This window comes from Austrofundulus limnaeus, unplaced genomic scaffold, assembly GCF_001266775.1.
Source record: "Austrofundulus limnaeus strain Quisiro unplaced genomic scaffold, Austrofundulus_limnaeus-1.0 Scaffold310, whole genome shotgun sequence".
NCBI lineage: Eukaryota > Metazoa > Chordata > Actinopteri > Cyprinodontiformes > Rivulidae > Austrofundulus > Austrofundulus limnaeus.
Window position 1 is genome coordinate 542,697 of NW_013952712.1, and position 16,709 is coordinate 559,405.

The following is a 16,709-nucleotide window of genomic DNA, read 5'->3' on the forward strand; positions in this document are numbered from 1 at the left end:
CTACCCTGAAGGTTAATCTTGGACAATATCTGATGATCGACTCTTTTAAATGAAACCAGAGAGCGTTAACAGAGAGGAGAAGGTAGAAATGACTCAGCCTGTAACTGAAAAGTATGGATGGAGGACCTCAGTTTAGCTTGTTAGTTTGTCGTGCTAGCACCGAGCTAATACTTATAAGGCGATGTAGTGGCAGCGCTAGCGCAAAGACTAACAGGCTAAGCTGAGGTTCTTCTTCCATGAAGCAGCTCTGTTGTCCTTCATCCACATTTTCYGTTACAAACTGAGTCGTTTCTGCCTTCYCCTCTCTGTCAATGCTCTCTGGTTTCATTTAAAAGAGTCCATCGTCAGATATTGTCCAAGATTAACCTTCAGGGTGGATATAGCTCGCTCACACCGAGGACCTTTCCACGTCGTTTACCCAGAATTCTTTGCGTGTAAATAAAATGGCTCCGTCCGTGTTAAAATATATTTTTAAAATTTTACAAAACTAAACAGCCTACAGTATTTTTACAGTCTTTATTTYACAGTTAAAATAAATGATTATCAAATAAGGTCTAATGTTACAACTAATTTGGGATCCCTCATGACATCAGACCTGGGGCCCTATGTCTTGGATGCTCGGATGAAGAGATCGAAGGGCAGAGCTGTCAGGGTGGCCAGGAGGGCTGTGGCTTCGATGGTTGCAGATTCAAAAATTTGGGGATGGGAGGAATTTGGGGAGGCTCTGGAAAACCGTTCGGCAATTCATAAAAGGAAAGTGTTCCCTGTCCCAGGCTGTACTTGGTTTGGGTGGGGAACTGTTGACCCGGACTAAGGRTACTGTTGAAGGAACACTGAGGATCTCTTCAATCCACCCTCCATATTCACCTTTGAGGACGTAGAGTTTAAAGACTCAGGGGAAGACGAGTCCATTGAGGTCATCCAAGGTAAAGAAACTTCTCCGTGGCAGGGTGCCGGGGGTAGACAAGATTGGCCAGAGATGCTGAAAGTTCTGGATATTGTGGGGTTGTCATAGTTTCTGTTCAACATCGCATAGAGAACTGGGACAATTCCTAGGGAGTGGCAGACTCAGGTAGCGGTTCCCAAAGTTCAAGTTCATRCTCCAGGTTGAAATTCTGAACAAAAACAGTTAGCATCAATAAAGAACTGGATTTGGAACAATTTGTCTCTGAGGTGTTTAAYACATTGTCCAGAACTGAAAGACATATTTGTTAATAATTTCTGTCTTAAAGGTGACTATTTTGAATTCAGTTTATGAAAATCACGTACCACTAAAAGACATTATCATATTATATACCATAACAATTGTTTCAGTCATTGCTTGATTTTACTGATGACGTAAAAATTCTCCAGAAACATATTTGGATATATTTGCTTTTATCACAACAGTTCAAACATTTTGACAAAGTTCCTTGGAGATCTTGAAAATACTGAAATTTGTATTTAGTATTTTCCAGGGTTGGATAAATAAATAAATAAATAAATAAGACTTTAGAGCAGGGCTACTCAACTGGCGACCCGCGGGCCACATCCGGCCCGCGAGTGACCAAAGTTTGGCCCGCCAATTGGTTCATTCATTTCTTAAGCCCAAACCTCCAGGTTTCAATTTTAATTACTCTAAGTTATTTTGGTTAAACCTAGACATATTTGGTGTCTACAGAAACGTTAGAATCTTAGCTACAAGCCTAGCTTCATTTCTATGAATATCCAAGACAGTTAAAACTACAAGCAGTTGAAGATAAAACTATGAAAGTGAAAATAAAACTGGTTTAAAAATTTGGCAAGTCAGAGATGTCAAAATATTTTGTGGTAACTAAGAGGCAGAATATGTTTTTTTTTTGTTTTGTTTTTGTTTTATCATCACTGCATTTATTAAATAGGGTTCTGTATGTTTTCCTGATTAAATACAGCAAAATAAACTATTTCAAAGGTAACGGATCTTTGTAATACTTAGTTTATGTACATAACAACTTTAATTGYTGGATGTTCGGCCCTGAGCTGTTGGTCTGCATTGGCTGTGGCCCACGGAGCAATTTAGTTGAATAGCCCTGCTTTAGAGGGTGGAAAAGCATTAATGTTATCAAGTCTTTTTCACTATTTAATCCTATATACTGTAAAATATCCTAATTTTTCACAGTAAATTGCTCAGATGTATAGATTATATATTGTACATGTATAGTTTTTTTTATACGGATAGATAGAGTTACTCCCATTAGCAGCAGTTTGGATTGTTGCTAAATGTGGAAAGACTGCATTTATAAAAGTAAAGAAGCCAAATTACTGCAGATCTATTGTTACCAATAAATACATATACAGTAGCATATAGTCAATCAAAATGAGGTCASCCCAAAGGCACATATTGATTTTTATTTGACTCTAAATGGCAACAAAGTTTTACAGGATAACGTACAGTAATGAAGAAATTTTGAAGCTCTTGATGAGTATTATGAATTTTTCATAGCCTTTAAGCAGTTTTGAGACATTCAAAGAGAAACAAATAAGATATTAGCTTTTCATAAAGGTTTTCACAGAGTCCCATTTCAAAAGATCTGAACTACCACTTTGTTTGTGCATGTGTTTTCATATTTAGACATTCAGAGCTACAGTGTGTAAGATGTTTAAAATAAAAAGTCCAAGTTGCAGATGAGTTACAGAAACAAGTCTCTTTAGCTTTAGTAACGAACACACATGAGACTTTGTGCCAAGAGGAGTGCTAATCTGTGTTTCACACCCTCAACATTGTAAACCATGAGGGCAGCTCCAGATGCTGGTAGATTAATTACCTCATGTCGTCCAACTAAAAGTATTGGTTTGCTCCATGGAGATGGAAAACAAACACGGATTTATTCCACAACAAGTCATTGATCACTTTATGTAGAACTGAGAAACATTTTTGCATCAATGTCAGTACAATAAAAAAATAAAATGTGGTTTTAGATATTTAGATAATCTCTGAGGTTTCATCTCTGAAACATTTTAAGACTATATTGATACGTACCCCCCTCAGGTGCCGTGTCGGGGAGAACTGGTGGTACAGAGGTGAACACTGTGAGGAGTACGTGTCAGAGCCACTGGTAGTTGGCATCGCGATCGCCTCTGTAGCCGGCTTCCTGTTGGTGGCATCCGGAGTCCTCTTCTTCTTGGCCCGGACGTTACGGGACCAGTATGACAAAGATGAGACTGAGGATCCTGTACGGTGAGACCATCTACCCACACGCTCATCTCTGACGAACAAATTTGCAAGGGAATCTGTGCTGTGGCACTATTTATCCATATATGTCAAGTTGTAYGGATTGTCCATAATTTGCGCAGATTTTCCATCATTTTGCAGGTATATGGACGTATAGAGCAATCTCATGGATTTTTTTCAAGTTTTACAGATTTTTTCAAAACTTCAGTTTCAAATTAATTAAACATGTCAGAGGCTGTAGGATGTAGAAAAAACCCAATAAATAACATCAAATAACCACCAWCCTGTTCTGCTGATAGAAAGAACGCTAGAAATAAGTTCTCCACTTCTTCCACGCTCCTTTCCTCAGGCACTCTCATCTCCGCGTCTGACAGCCCCCCACGTGGGTACGAGTAGTACGATTTTTTGCAAAAATTACGGATTTTTGGGGCTCATTATACAGGTCATCGTCCAAAGGGKTTGATATGTATGTTTGTCTCTCATCGCCGAGGAGGGGGACTTAGAAATGTTCCCCTTCTGTCCGTTACAATTTCAGACAGCWCTAACTTTCACAAGCAAAGGTTAAAAYACACCAAATTTGGTATGATTCATCCATCTTGCATGCTTAACCACACTATGTGGACACATGACATAAACAAAGTCCCGTCCCCTGACAACAGGAAGTGACATATTTTGGCTTTGAAAGCTCCATCTCTGACCGTCTTGACCTAATCAGTAACAAACTGTGTCAGAACACAAATAATAACTTGATCCCACTTACTTTCAAGCACAAAGACTTTTTGGTGAAGGTGTGGTCTTGGTGGTGCAACAGAGTCAGACATCACGCTGTTGACTGCTCTAAATTCCACATATTTCAGCCAATCTGCATTAAATTCACAATGGTCAATCCGAAACCACTACACTATAGGAATGCAGGCCAATTTTTGGGTGTGTGGCCTAATTCCTCCACATCACCTCCTACAATAAATAAATAAAAAAATTAGCCCCAAGCCATGCTTGGACCTGGAATCATGAAATTTGGTACACGTGTAACATCTCAGGACCTAAAATAAAGTCTCTTTGTCTGAGACGATATCACTTTAGACCCGCCCACTTTGCACATAATTGGCTCTAAATCACACATACGTGATCTGATCTGAAACAAAAATTGTGTGCATCATAAGGGAGACATGCTCAACACTTTTGTTTAGTAGGTTAACAAGATCACTTAGCACACCATCCGTTCACCTTATGAGATTGTTTAAATAATCAAGGCCTGTGATGATTTCAACAAAACTGCTAACAGTTGTTCACCACTGGATGGTGACGGGGGGACATCAGTGACGGTTGGCGTTGGGTTTTGTCTTGTTATAATTATACCGGGCTTGGAGAGGTTTCAGTATACATGTTGTTTGACAAATATGGATGGAGGATGTCTTTTATATTTGCTCATTTAATTCTCAAAGGGTTTAATCTAGAATTTGAAAAAAAAAATATTGGTAAATAAAAGTTTGATTAATTTTAACTCCAAACTTTTTATCACTTTTCATTGCTTAAAATCTCAAATTCATACTCTTGTGCTTTTTTGTTTGCACAATTAAGAGCACAGAATAATATAATACTGTAATAAAATTCATTATGATACGCATACAACCTATTTTTTTTTACATTTATTTATGGTATTTATTTATTTCCTTCTAAAAACAAAACACTACATACAACAAAACAAAACAAATAAAATAAAATGAAATGCAGCAGAAGAAAAAAAATCTTATATCTGCTCCTATTTACAAAAAGTGTATTAATTTCAAACAATAATAACCCATATAATAAAACACAACAAAAATTAACTCCTTAAACAGTAACTCTTACAAATACAAATTAAACAATTTCTTATTTCTTTAACAATTTTGCTTTGATCATTTTTAAAAGAATGAATTGATCCATAGCTTTTATAATCATTTTCCAGATTATTCCATAGTCTTATACCTTTCACTGAACTGCATTTGTCCTTTAAATTTGTTCGGAATTTCGGTTTAACAATTTGTAGTCCCTTCAAATTATAGCAGCTTTCCCTCTTAACAAAATCAGATTGGATGTTTGAAGGTAACACATTTTTATGAGCTTTATACATAGCCTGCAGAATATGATATTCAACCAACTCATAGAATTTTAATAATGATAATTGATGAAAATAATATATTAGAAGGGTGATTGTAATGCTTTCTCGTGATAATTCTTATGGCCCTTTTTTTGTCAAATAAAAATAGGATTAGTAATTGTTTTACATGCATTTCCCCAGACTTCTATACAATAAATCAAATGTGGAACGATAATTGCATTATATAGTATAAATAGTGCTTTATCATTAAGTAACTCCTTAACTTTATACAGTACTGCCATAGATTTTGCCCTTTTTGTTCTTAAGTAATTTATATGAAGTTTCCATGTCAGCTTTTCGTCAATGATGACACCCAAAAACTTCACCTCACTGACTGCAAATTTCGACACCATCCACTCTAAATGGAACATCAGTTGTTTTCTTTCTATTACTAGATATCACGCAATTTTTAAAATCAAATTTAATGATAACTTATTACAATTAAACCAATTTTGTTCTTTTACAAATTTTATTTCCATCATTTTCAACATCTGTTCCATGTTACCCAAGCAAAAACTGTAGTGTCGTCTGCAAATAAAACACATCTCAACAAACCCGACACATTTACCAAGTCATTAATATATAGAAGAAACAACTTTGGTCCCATTACAGAACCTTGTGGAACCCCACCAACAATATTACAAAGTTCAGACCTTACATCATTAATTTGTACAAACTGTTTACTAGTGGTTAAATAACTTGATACCCACTGTAGTCCTGGACCTCTTATGCCATATTTGTTTAATTTCTCAAGAAGAAATTCATCTTAATATTAAAATGTCTAAAAACAAACACAGAACTTCAGTTGATGTAATGACTTCTTCCTCTAAAAATAGAGTAAGGAAAATATTTGAAACAAAAATGTTTATTATTCGGCTAATTTTAACAAATGTTTTCTATTTTTTTATGAAAATGGTCAGTTGTCTGAAGAAATGACAATTTTTAAGATGCGTATTATGTATAAAATTAAAATTAATTTTCTTTATGTAGGATTTTAGCTGCTCAGCAGTTTCAGACCTATTTTTTATATTTGTAGATCATAAGGCTCTAAATGTTTCAATAGGTCTGGCCTGCAGGTAAATCAGTTCAATATACTGCCTTTTTTTAAAGCATACATATTTTTTTAAATAAATTTTCACATTCAAATCATTCAATTGGGCTCTATATAAAGTGGAACAGTAATGCTTTGCTCTCAGTTCCTCTTTTTTGTAACCCCACTAGCCCCTCTTTCACCCATTCTCTAAGTTTATCTCAGATTAACTCGTTTTGACCCAGTCTTTTTAAATCCAAAGCCACCTAGCTGTAGGCAAAAGTATCAAAACACATGACTGAAAATTGTAATTTCAAGCCTGTACGTCTATAAACATGATCAGATTTTGATGAAATTTGGCACAAATGTCCTATCTGACCTACAGTCCAACAGCCTCATATTTATGTTTATTGACTCCACCCAAAATGGCTTGTACTCAAACGAGTCTCAACGGATAATTTCTATATTTATAAAAAATCTAAAGAACAATTTGCATGAGAGATTAGTGCATATGACAACATGCATGTGAATGTGGTTAGTTTTATTACCACTCTCATTCAAATAGACTACAGAAAACAGATCTGTTTTTTTGTTTGTTTGTTTTCCATCAACAAAACATTTTATTTGTGTTCACCATTCCAAAATTACTTCTCACATAAATACCAGAGCATCTTAAACATCCACTACCCATATGTGAGTTCTGTTGCGTATGTGCGTATGTCATATATGCTATTGTTGTGCGGTATCTAGTTTGTGTATTTTCTTGCAATATTGAGTCATATTTGAATATCAGCTACTCTCCAACAGTTCCATCTCTGTGAAAAACTACCTTTTTGCACTTAACAGTTTTTTTAATTGGTATGTCTGCTTCCACATTCCTTTGTTATCCTGCAGGCGAATAGAAAGTCTCCCGTCTATAGACAGGGCGACCAAATACAACCCCATGTATGAAAGTGAAGCCACAACAGGCTACAGCCACTACTATCGCCGTTACCCCGAGCCCCCCATGTACAGCAGTGCCAGCGCTGAGGCCTCCACAGACTTCAGCAGTGAGGAGATACGACACATCTACGAGAACAGCGAGCTGACCAAAGAGGTTTGTGTCAAAGTGAACTACCTGTTTACTTTTTCTTTTTTCCCATTTTCTCTATTTTACCTCCAGGAACTTTGGGCAAAAGACCGTCTTTTGAAACCAGCAGTATTTTTGACCACAGTAACAGCAGATATTTTTGATCAGTAACATCTTTTTAAGGCAACTATGAGGCACACTGGTGAAAATGTTATGTTTGTGTTGCTTAGCTGCCTCAAAGACTGGGCAGATCAGTCACCAATGCATCTGTGAGTTCTGCTTCATATCAAACAGTGCTGCAAGAGAAACAAGACCGTTTGTCAGAGAATCAGAGTTGAACCTGAAGTGGACCTTTCAACAAGATGAAGATGCTCAGCGTGTTAACAAATCCAAGCCACGTACTAAAATGAACAAATTTTTGAACAGCTGAGCCAGACCTAACTGAGTCTGGTTGTATCTGCTACTTTTTAGTGTTTTTCCCAAGATGTAAATCAAAAACACAGTCCCTTTTGTTTTCAATAACTCATTTATTGCCAACCACAACTAAGAACCAGTAAATCTGCATGTAGCTGATGGCTTGCTGGTGATTGTGTTTTAGGTGTTCAAGATGTTCTGTCTTTTGGGCATCAGCTGTTTCTTAGTGGATCCTTTTTCTAATCGTAAAAGATTGTTGAGCCAAGCAAAAAAGAAAAAAAATTCAATGTCTGACTTATAAGATTTCTTTAAATGATGATTTTTTTGTGGATTCCATGGTCACTGGGTCAAAACAAACTGAAAAAGTGTTTCTATGCAAACATTTTGATTTAAAGCGATGATGTAAATCTTTTTGGCCCCAATACGCCTAGATGGCAGCTCCTTATCTGGAGCTAAATTACATTTGTATCATACTTTTCATTACTTTCTGCTGACATCATAAGCATTACCTAAAAAAATATCAGACAATCTCAGCCTTAAAATCAGTGTGGTTTTAAAGTGATTTTTTTGAATAGTTAAACATTGATTCTTCCACAGCTGGTTTAATTTGCTGTTTATCTGTTTGTCATATATTCTTCTCAATCAAATCAAATCTTTTTTTTCTGCAGGAAATCCAAGACAGAATTCGCATCATTGAGCTCTATGCTAAGGATCGCCAGTTTGCAGACTTTGTGAGACAACATCAAGCGTGAGTTCCATTTACATGATTTAAAGAAATAAAAAGAAAAGTAAGTTTGGGCTACAGGAGGCTGGGAAATTTTATAAGAAATGAGGTTTTGTTTGGAAGTCAGGAGGTGGAGGAGACAAGAGTTCAGGCCATGACCAACCAGCGTCGAGACAGATTTATTATTTGTACATTTCAGCCAGCCCTGCAGCTGATACAATCAGACAGAAGCAGTTGATGTAGACCAAAAGCCTAGAAGGAGCACCACAGTGAAAACTGGTGCCAATCCAGCTGAGTTCAGTTGTAGGTTTTTCTTTGTAAATGCAATGAATATTACTTAAACAAGTCATTTTTAAGTGTTTGTGAATGTTGTGCTCTTTGTGCTGCAGTGTCATGGACACCCGGCGAGAAAGCTCCTCTGTGCAGACATGAAACTGTCATGTGGACAATAAGGTATTTAAGAACATTTAGTGGTGTTATTTCACAATAAGGACAGATGACCTTTTTAAAGACAGCACATGAAAAAAGAAGAAGGGCCACCATATGACGCCATGTAAACCTTTTTTTTAGATAAAGCACACTGTAAAACTAAACATAAAGAAACAAGCAGGCAAAAAAATAATTAACTATATCTTTTGTATCAAATCATTTTTTCTAGAATAAAAAGTAGCTGCATACCTGAAACAAATGCACATCTTTTGTTTTCAAACCAGTGTTTTAAACAAAGATCCTGTGCTATCCACTGACACTTCAGAGTATGGGATCAATGATCAGTCTTAGCTACTAACACACCAAACTTTAGTTCAGTACAGGTAAAATGAACAGATTTAAGCTTTTTTAGGTTTGCTAATGTCCATTAATTGTGGCAGCCATCTTAAATCTGGTTGACTTTAAAACTTGCAATGATGGAGACGAACAGCAAATGACTATTTTCTATAAGTTTAAGTAAAGTCGGCCAAGTGGTTCATGAGATCGTTTGCACAATTCAAGTAAATGTATTAGCTTTTATAGCAATGGTTCTGGTCATTCTAAGTGGGTTTCTGAGGAAAGATATGAACAATAATGCTAAATCAATAATAAATAATATTACCGGTACCTGTTGTATATTGTTGCCGTTTGAATGAGCTCAGTTTGAAGAAATCGTATAATTCTGACTGAATTAAAGAGTTAATTACAATCGAGGTCCAAGATCAAAGTGCAATGCTACCAACTAAAAACAATGTCAGATTTTTTAAAAATCTTTGCACTATTGCTAACTTTAATTATGCAGTTATTCTGGCAAGCGATATAAGTATTCCTTCTAAAAATGCCTCTGAGTGCAAAGGAAGCACCAAAGCTAACTCTGCTCTTTTTTGAACTTGCAAATAATCATAGAATTGTATGCTATTAATCGTTTAATACAACCCTGACAGAGATGTTAAGCTTTATAAAACAGTTATTTTAAAGAACTATTTAAAACAAGTAGGATATTATTTGCTAATGTTCTCTAATCATTAATACATGTCTTACACATGGTGTGAAAGTACATTTATATGCACACACAGTATATAGAATAGTTAATTCATGAGTTAAATAATGAATAAAACGTGTGTTGCTTTAGGAAGTACTTAGCCTTTATGTGTAATATGTTAATAAATGTGTTAATTTATAGCCTATTAAGCATAAATAATTCTTAATTACTTATGTTTTCAAGGTTAACTAACCATTTGTTAATGATTAAGTAATGCTAAAGAATTATAAAGTGCTTCTAATGATTTTTCAAAAGTATTTGTTAAGAGTTAACACAGCTTCACACACTCCAGCCCAATTTTTAACAAAAGAAATATTAAGTAAACAAAGTTTATTACAATTGTTCCTAAACTTACCAGTAATCTCAATAATACAGCTACTTGTGTTTCACAGGAACATCCTTCACTGATTTAAAAAAGCTCCTCGTCAAGAAGTTTCTCTGTTCACAACACTCCTCCAAGCCTGAGTTGTGTTTGTTTGACCTTCCTGCAGCACTTTGAGAACCTGGACAGTAATGCTGCAGCTGTCCTTGTCTGTCTGTGCCGAGGCGCTGACAGTTCATCCACCTTCCTTTGTGCCTTTTCTCCACTGGCTGAGCTTCTCTTGACATTCTGGTCCATGTTTGCTGCTTACCTGCTGGACTTGATTCTGTAGGACCACACTCTGTTACTTGAAGTATTGTCAGACACATGAATATAAAACCATGAAGTATTATTGTTTAACGGTATTATTGTTTGCTTATGTGGTAAAGGCCTTCTCGTGAAAGAGAAGAACATAAACTATGAATTTATATTTAGTTAAACTGGTTATCTTTTTTTGTCTTTCTGATTCTTTTAGCTTTTATCACACAGGGATTTGGGAGCAGTTTGTTGGTGCTATTTTAATTGGAAATGCTCCTTGAAATGTAGATGTGTTTCATTTCAAAGCAGGATTAGTTAATTAACTTTACAGTGAAATAAAACAGTTTGAGGGGAATATCCGAGAAGCTAAATTGCAGTTTCATAATTGTTTCACTGATGTGTGTCGGCCTGCTGTATATCTGAGGTGAATCACATTGAACACACAAAAACACACAGGTCTCCTGTCGATGCTGAAATGAAAGACTGAATGTTTTACTGACTCTTTCCATTAAAGTATAGCAGCTAGCTGCAGTTTGGACTGTAACAGCATGTCTTCATAAAGTTCTGCTAGATGTTGTGACATGTTCATTCTCATGATTAGTTATAATGGAGTTTGGCATTTTCCTTTTTTTTCACAAGTTTATTTGTGTTTAGTGTCTGCATGGTAACAAGCTGTCAAGTTGTGTGTAGATTTTATCCAGGCAAAACTCAGGAGTCCAGAAAACCAAAAGTTTTAATTACACAAAACAAAATGCTGAAGGGGCAACAGAAAAACCCACTTTTAAAGACAGTGGGGACCTCAGAGGACCAACCAGACTGGCAACAGGATGCACAGTGAACCGACAGAATGTATAGGTGACGAAACAAGTGGAGACGAACACAGATCTTCACACAAGCACCAAGTAGTTTGCAAATGTGACAAAGTCTACATGGATAAAAATACAATTAAACTGTTAGAGCAAATAAGAAGTGAGAACTAGAGAAACGGCACATACAGATTTAGATATTAGTTCTTTCAACAATCAAAATTGAATTAATTAATTAATTAATAATAATAATTATAAATAAATTTTTTATAAGTAGGAAGGAAGAAACTGATGTCTGTGGACACTGCTTTATTAATTGCTCCACATTCACATCACCCCTTTTCAATACTTCAAAAGAAATATTTAAGATTTTTTTTTAAGTGGGGTTCTTTGGAGATGTTATAAGCAGTCAGTAACTTACCTGCAGTGGATTAAATGTCTTTACTTTTTGGAAAAAAATAATATATATGTTTAAGTAAGCAGCATGATGGCTCAGTTGGTATAGCCTCTCAGCAAAAAGGTTGCTGAATTGAATCCGGGCCGGGGTTCTTTCTAAGTTTGTATATTCTTTCTGTGCAAGTGTGGGTGTTCTCTGGGTACTCTGGTTTCCTCTCAAAGACCAAAACCATGAATATTTGGTTAATTGGTAACTCTAAATTGTCCCTAGGTGTGAGTGAGAGAGTGAATGGTTGTTTGTCTCTATGTGGACCTGTGATGGACTTGTGACTTGAGGATGTACCCCACCCCTCACACAGTGACTGCTGGATGTTTGTTTATTTATTTAAAGGTCCTCATTAGTCTCTGCATAGGCAGAGACTACTCTTCCTGAGGCCCAAAACACACCAAATAAAGTATAAGATGCTTATTGGTCTACATTAAAACAAAAACGGTTCAATCAACAATAAAACTAATCAGTAAAACATAACTAAATTAGAAACAGCCAGCGCAAACCTTAAAACAAAGAAGCCAATGTAAAACAGCAAAATAAATCTACTGGCTCAAATATATCTAAATTCAATACAAAAGAAAAACAAGGAGAAATAACTATTAATCAATAATTAATGGATATAAGAATTGACTGTTTTTACTGTAATGTAAATGTAATGTCATAGCAAATAATGGATTTTTTAAGAATAATTTAAAATTTATTGTAAATTTCTAAATTTGTTAGTTTCAGAGGCAACTTATTCCAATAAGAAACTACTATACAAAACTGTTTTTCAGTGCATTTGTTCTTGGCAGGGGTAACGTAAACAAAACACCAGAAGCTTGTCTTGTATTAAAAGCATGTCTCCCTGAAGCGGGTGACAGCTGTGAAAAAAAGTCAAAAGGTTTTTGTCGCATTCCAATTGTATGTGTATAAAAAAGAAGACTGTCTTTCCTTGACTTTCATCCACGACAAGTCTTGGATTCATTAAATCAACATTGGTCCTAAACTCACAGCCCAGTGCTAATCCTGCAGCTTTGCTCTGAACTGTTTTAGATGTACAGGACCAGACCACTGAACAACAGTCAATGTGATATAAAGCTTTTTATATCGTTTTTTCTTATTTTTAGAGACATGAAATGAGAAATATTTCTACTCATGTGTGGACCAAAATAATGTTTGGTCAACTGTAACTCCAAGCAGTTTCATTTTTTTTTTTTAAATTTGTTCAATTTGGTTATTATTTAAAGTAATATCCAAAATTGGAATCTGTCTTATTAAATATTCAGAGCCTAAAACCATCCACTTCATAAACACATTTAGTTTTAACTTGTTTTCAGAAACCCACTCATAAACAGGCATCAATTCCTGTTGCAATACCTTGTTTACCTGACTTAGACAGCCAGAATAAACATGGTGTCCTCCGCATATACAATTGTTTAATAGTCACTTAACATATACAGCAAATCATTAATAAAAATGTTAACCAGAAGAGGACCCAAACAGCCACCCTGTGGTATACCACATGGAAGGGTTAAAACATTAGCACAAAAACTATTAAACATCACACATTGTTTTCTGCTACTGAGATATCTATTAATCAGATAAGAGTCCATGATGAACAATATCAAAAGCAGCAATGAAATCAAGGAACACGGCTCCCACTAATTTTTTTAATCAATCTGTATTAACCAGTCATCAGTAAGTGCTGCTGGTGCCATACATGTAGAGTAACCCTCTTCATGTGCATGTTAAACATCAGAAAAATTACAATTTATATTCCATTAAGATTGAATCTGAACACTACTCCTTCCAGTAATTTACTCAGTACAGGTAAGATGCTTATTGGTCTGCTGTTTTGTCCTGTCAAGCGATTCTTTGGACTTTTTAAATAACAGAACAACTTTAGAAGTTTTCCGTAATTCCAGATATTGGCACCACACTGTAAAAAATGAAATGTTGGATTTACTTAACCATGTTATGTTACCTGGTTCCACTTAACTGTGTTGAGTAAATTCAAAGCAATATACCAGTTTTTTAACCAAAGAACATGAGCATGTTGCTTTGAATTTGCTCAACTCAGTTAAATGGAACCAGGTCACATAACATGGTTAAGTAAATCCAACATTTCATTTTTAGAGTGCAGTGACCCACATAACTCTGAAAGGAAGAAGTAAAGTAAAAGGTTTATAAAATGGCATTTGCTTGAACAGTTAGGAAATGTTTGAGACAGTTGCTTAAAGATTACCCCAATCCATATTGGTCTTGGCCCTGCTTGGATTAGTCATTAGCTTGTCAGTCTATTCAAAATTAAGTTTTTATTTTATCTTATTTCTGAGTTGTGATATTTCCAAAAGGTATTTACAGCTGATATTCTTGTTGAATGAACAGTACTTTAAAATATCTCAATATCTAAGCTAAGTGGCTACTGACCAGTCTTAATATCTGCTTAAAAATGCAAGTAAAAAATTTGGAAGAGTGACAAAAACATTTTTCCTTAAATGTCAAAGTTTCTTTTAAGTGACCACATTTACTGCTGCTGAATTTATTTGAATATTTATTACCATAAAATTAGAATTTTACAGTATGAAAATGCTGTTTTTTAATGTTTTTTGAGTTCTGAAGGAGGAGTATGTGTGTCGGTAAACACATCATGAGGCAGACAAGAAGAAAGAATTAGTAAAGAAAGGTTGAGTCCATGAACCCAGTACAGTTCTGTGATCAAATCCAGAAATAAATGAAAACTTATTTCATTGGAAAAATGCTGTGAGGCAGCCCAGAGATCAGATCCTAGAGAGTATTCTTTCAGATGTCTCATGTCATGCATCTGGGAGAAACCAGGTCCAGGAAAGGCGAGCTCATAAACAACACTTGCTCTCTGTAATGACAATTTCAATCTGTGTGCATCAGTGAAAAAGCTGAAAAAAAGCATAAATTCTTGGAGAAAGATTTGTCCCGTGACTACTTATCTGGTGGTTATACTGCATTTAAATCTGAGACCTTCAGACAGACTAATTCCAGTGTTTCCTTTGGGTCTTCACACACGATCCTCTCTGGATTATTTAAACATGTCTGCTGCAGCTGCAACACATTATGTTCTGGTTTCATTCGATGTCAGCCAAATCAGTTCTGTTAGGGGGTCACAGACTTGCACAGAGACCTCATTTTAGTTTCTTGGACTTTGCTTTTCATTTAGACGTCTACTCAAGTAAAAACAGCACTGTTGGAACAGACTCTTGTGACAATACCATGCCTTTTGCGGTCTGTTTTGTTTTCACATTTGCACTTGCTTTTTGCGTGACAAACACCTACAATCATGTCAGCACCATCACTGATGTAGTTTCACAATTATTTGCGTAAATATTTAGAGTCAAAGTGTTTAGTGTGTAGACATCTTTCTTTTATACTGATTACGATATCCAGTGTTATCTTTTTTCTGCAGCTGTATACAATAAAAGAAGTAAAAATAATCAACGGTTTTGTAATTATTGCTGGAACATCTGTGATTAAAAGGCTACAGGTTCTTAATTTTTCAATCCTACATCATGAAATATTAATGTATTTTGATGAGTTGCTGAATAAATTGAAATAGTTTAAACTTGCAAGTACAATGAAAAAAATCTAAATGTGTCACATCTGAATATGACAATTTTGAACAGTCACTTGTATGAAATTTAATGATTATTTTCTTTTTTTAAATTTAAAACACAATTGTTTAGATCTACTGTGTCAAACTCAATCTGTGCAGGACAAATGTGGCCTGCCATGGCATTCTACATGGGTCAAGAGCTTCAACAATGCATTAAAGACTTGAATAAGTGAATGCAGCTTCAAAGCCAGCATTGACCATGAACTACATTTCCTATAATTCATGCACCCATTGAGTGATTGCATCCCACCACTAGATGTAGGTGTACAGGGTTCAAACGTAGCTGACTGATGGATAAATTTGCAGCGTAAGATCTTTATTTAATTGCATTTTCACCAACTTCTTTTACAGAGGCCCAGTTGTAGTGAGAAGTGGGAATTTCCCACTTACAAGTTGTAAATTTAAACTGGAACGTTCTGCCCAATTTCCCGTCGGAAAGTGGGGGAACTCTGACTACCCCAGTTCATAATTCAAAATGTTGAACTCAACAGAAATCAACACTGAGCAAAACTTTACTTTTAATAACATTTATTTTATTATTATTTCACATTTAGTCAGATGTACACATATTACATTTCAGTGTTTTTAAGAGGACACATTCAAATGCTGTTTCTATGCACAAAATACCACATAGAGCTCAGTTATTTTTTTGTGGTGCTCAGCTGTAAAGAGATGAGGAAAAGTACAGCTGAGGGCAACCATAATACTCACGTGGCCCTTGATGAAAATGACTGATACTTCTGTGTTAAAGTAATGTTTTGTGAAAAAGTTGTGAATTATCAATGTTATAGATTGAATGAACTCAGTTTGGTGAAGTTGAAGTTAAATCTGACTAGAGTAACTAGTCCAAGAAGATCTATAAACAAAATAGATTTCTGCCATTTTGGAGCAAAATGTTTTATTTAAAAAATGTAAAATGTGACATTGAAGGCAGTAGAAAGAATAATAAGACAACATTTGAATGAACCAGTATAAAACATTCTGAAACTAGTTGTTTTAAGTTGGCATGAATCCACTTTATTTATGACCCTGATTTACAGTGGTTTGCAAAAGTATTCATACCCCTTGAACTTTTCCATATTTTGTCACATTACAACCACAAACATAAATATATTTCACTGGAATTTAATG

At 35.3% G+C, this 16,709-nt stretch overlaps 1 protein-coding gene across 1 annotated transcript in view; it reads left to right on the forward strand.

The window, feature by feature from the left end:
- The window catches only part of impg2a (interphotoreceptor matrix proteoglycan 2a), a gene marked incomplete in the record, with an annotated part of 40,933 nt that extends 28,721 nt beyond the window's left edge, over nt 1–12,212 (forward strand). The window contains 5 exon segments of the mRNA XM_014021938.1: nt 3,008–3,196; nt 7,255–7,456; nt 8,512–8,591; nt 8,957–9,020; nt 10,470–12,212. Coding sequence (XP_013877392.1) covers nt 3,008–3,196; nt 7,255–7,456; nt 8,512–8,591; nt 8,957–8,999 — 514 coding nt within the window.
- Between the last annotated feature and the right edge of the window lie 4,497 nt (nt 12,213–16,709).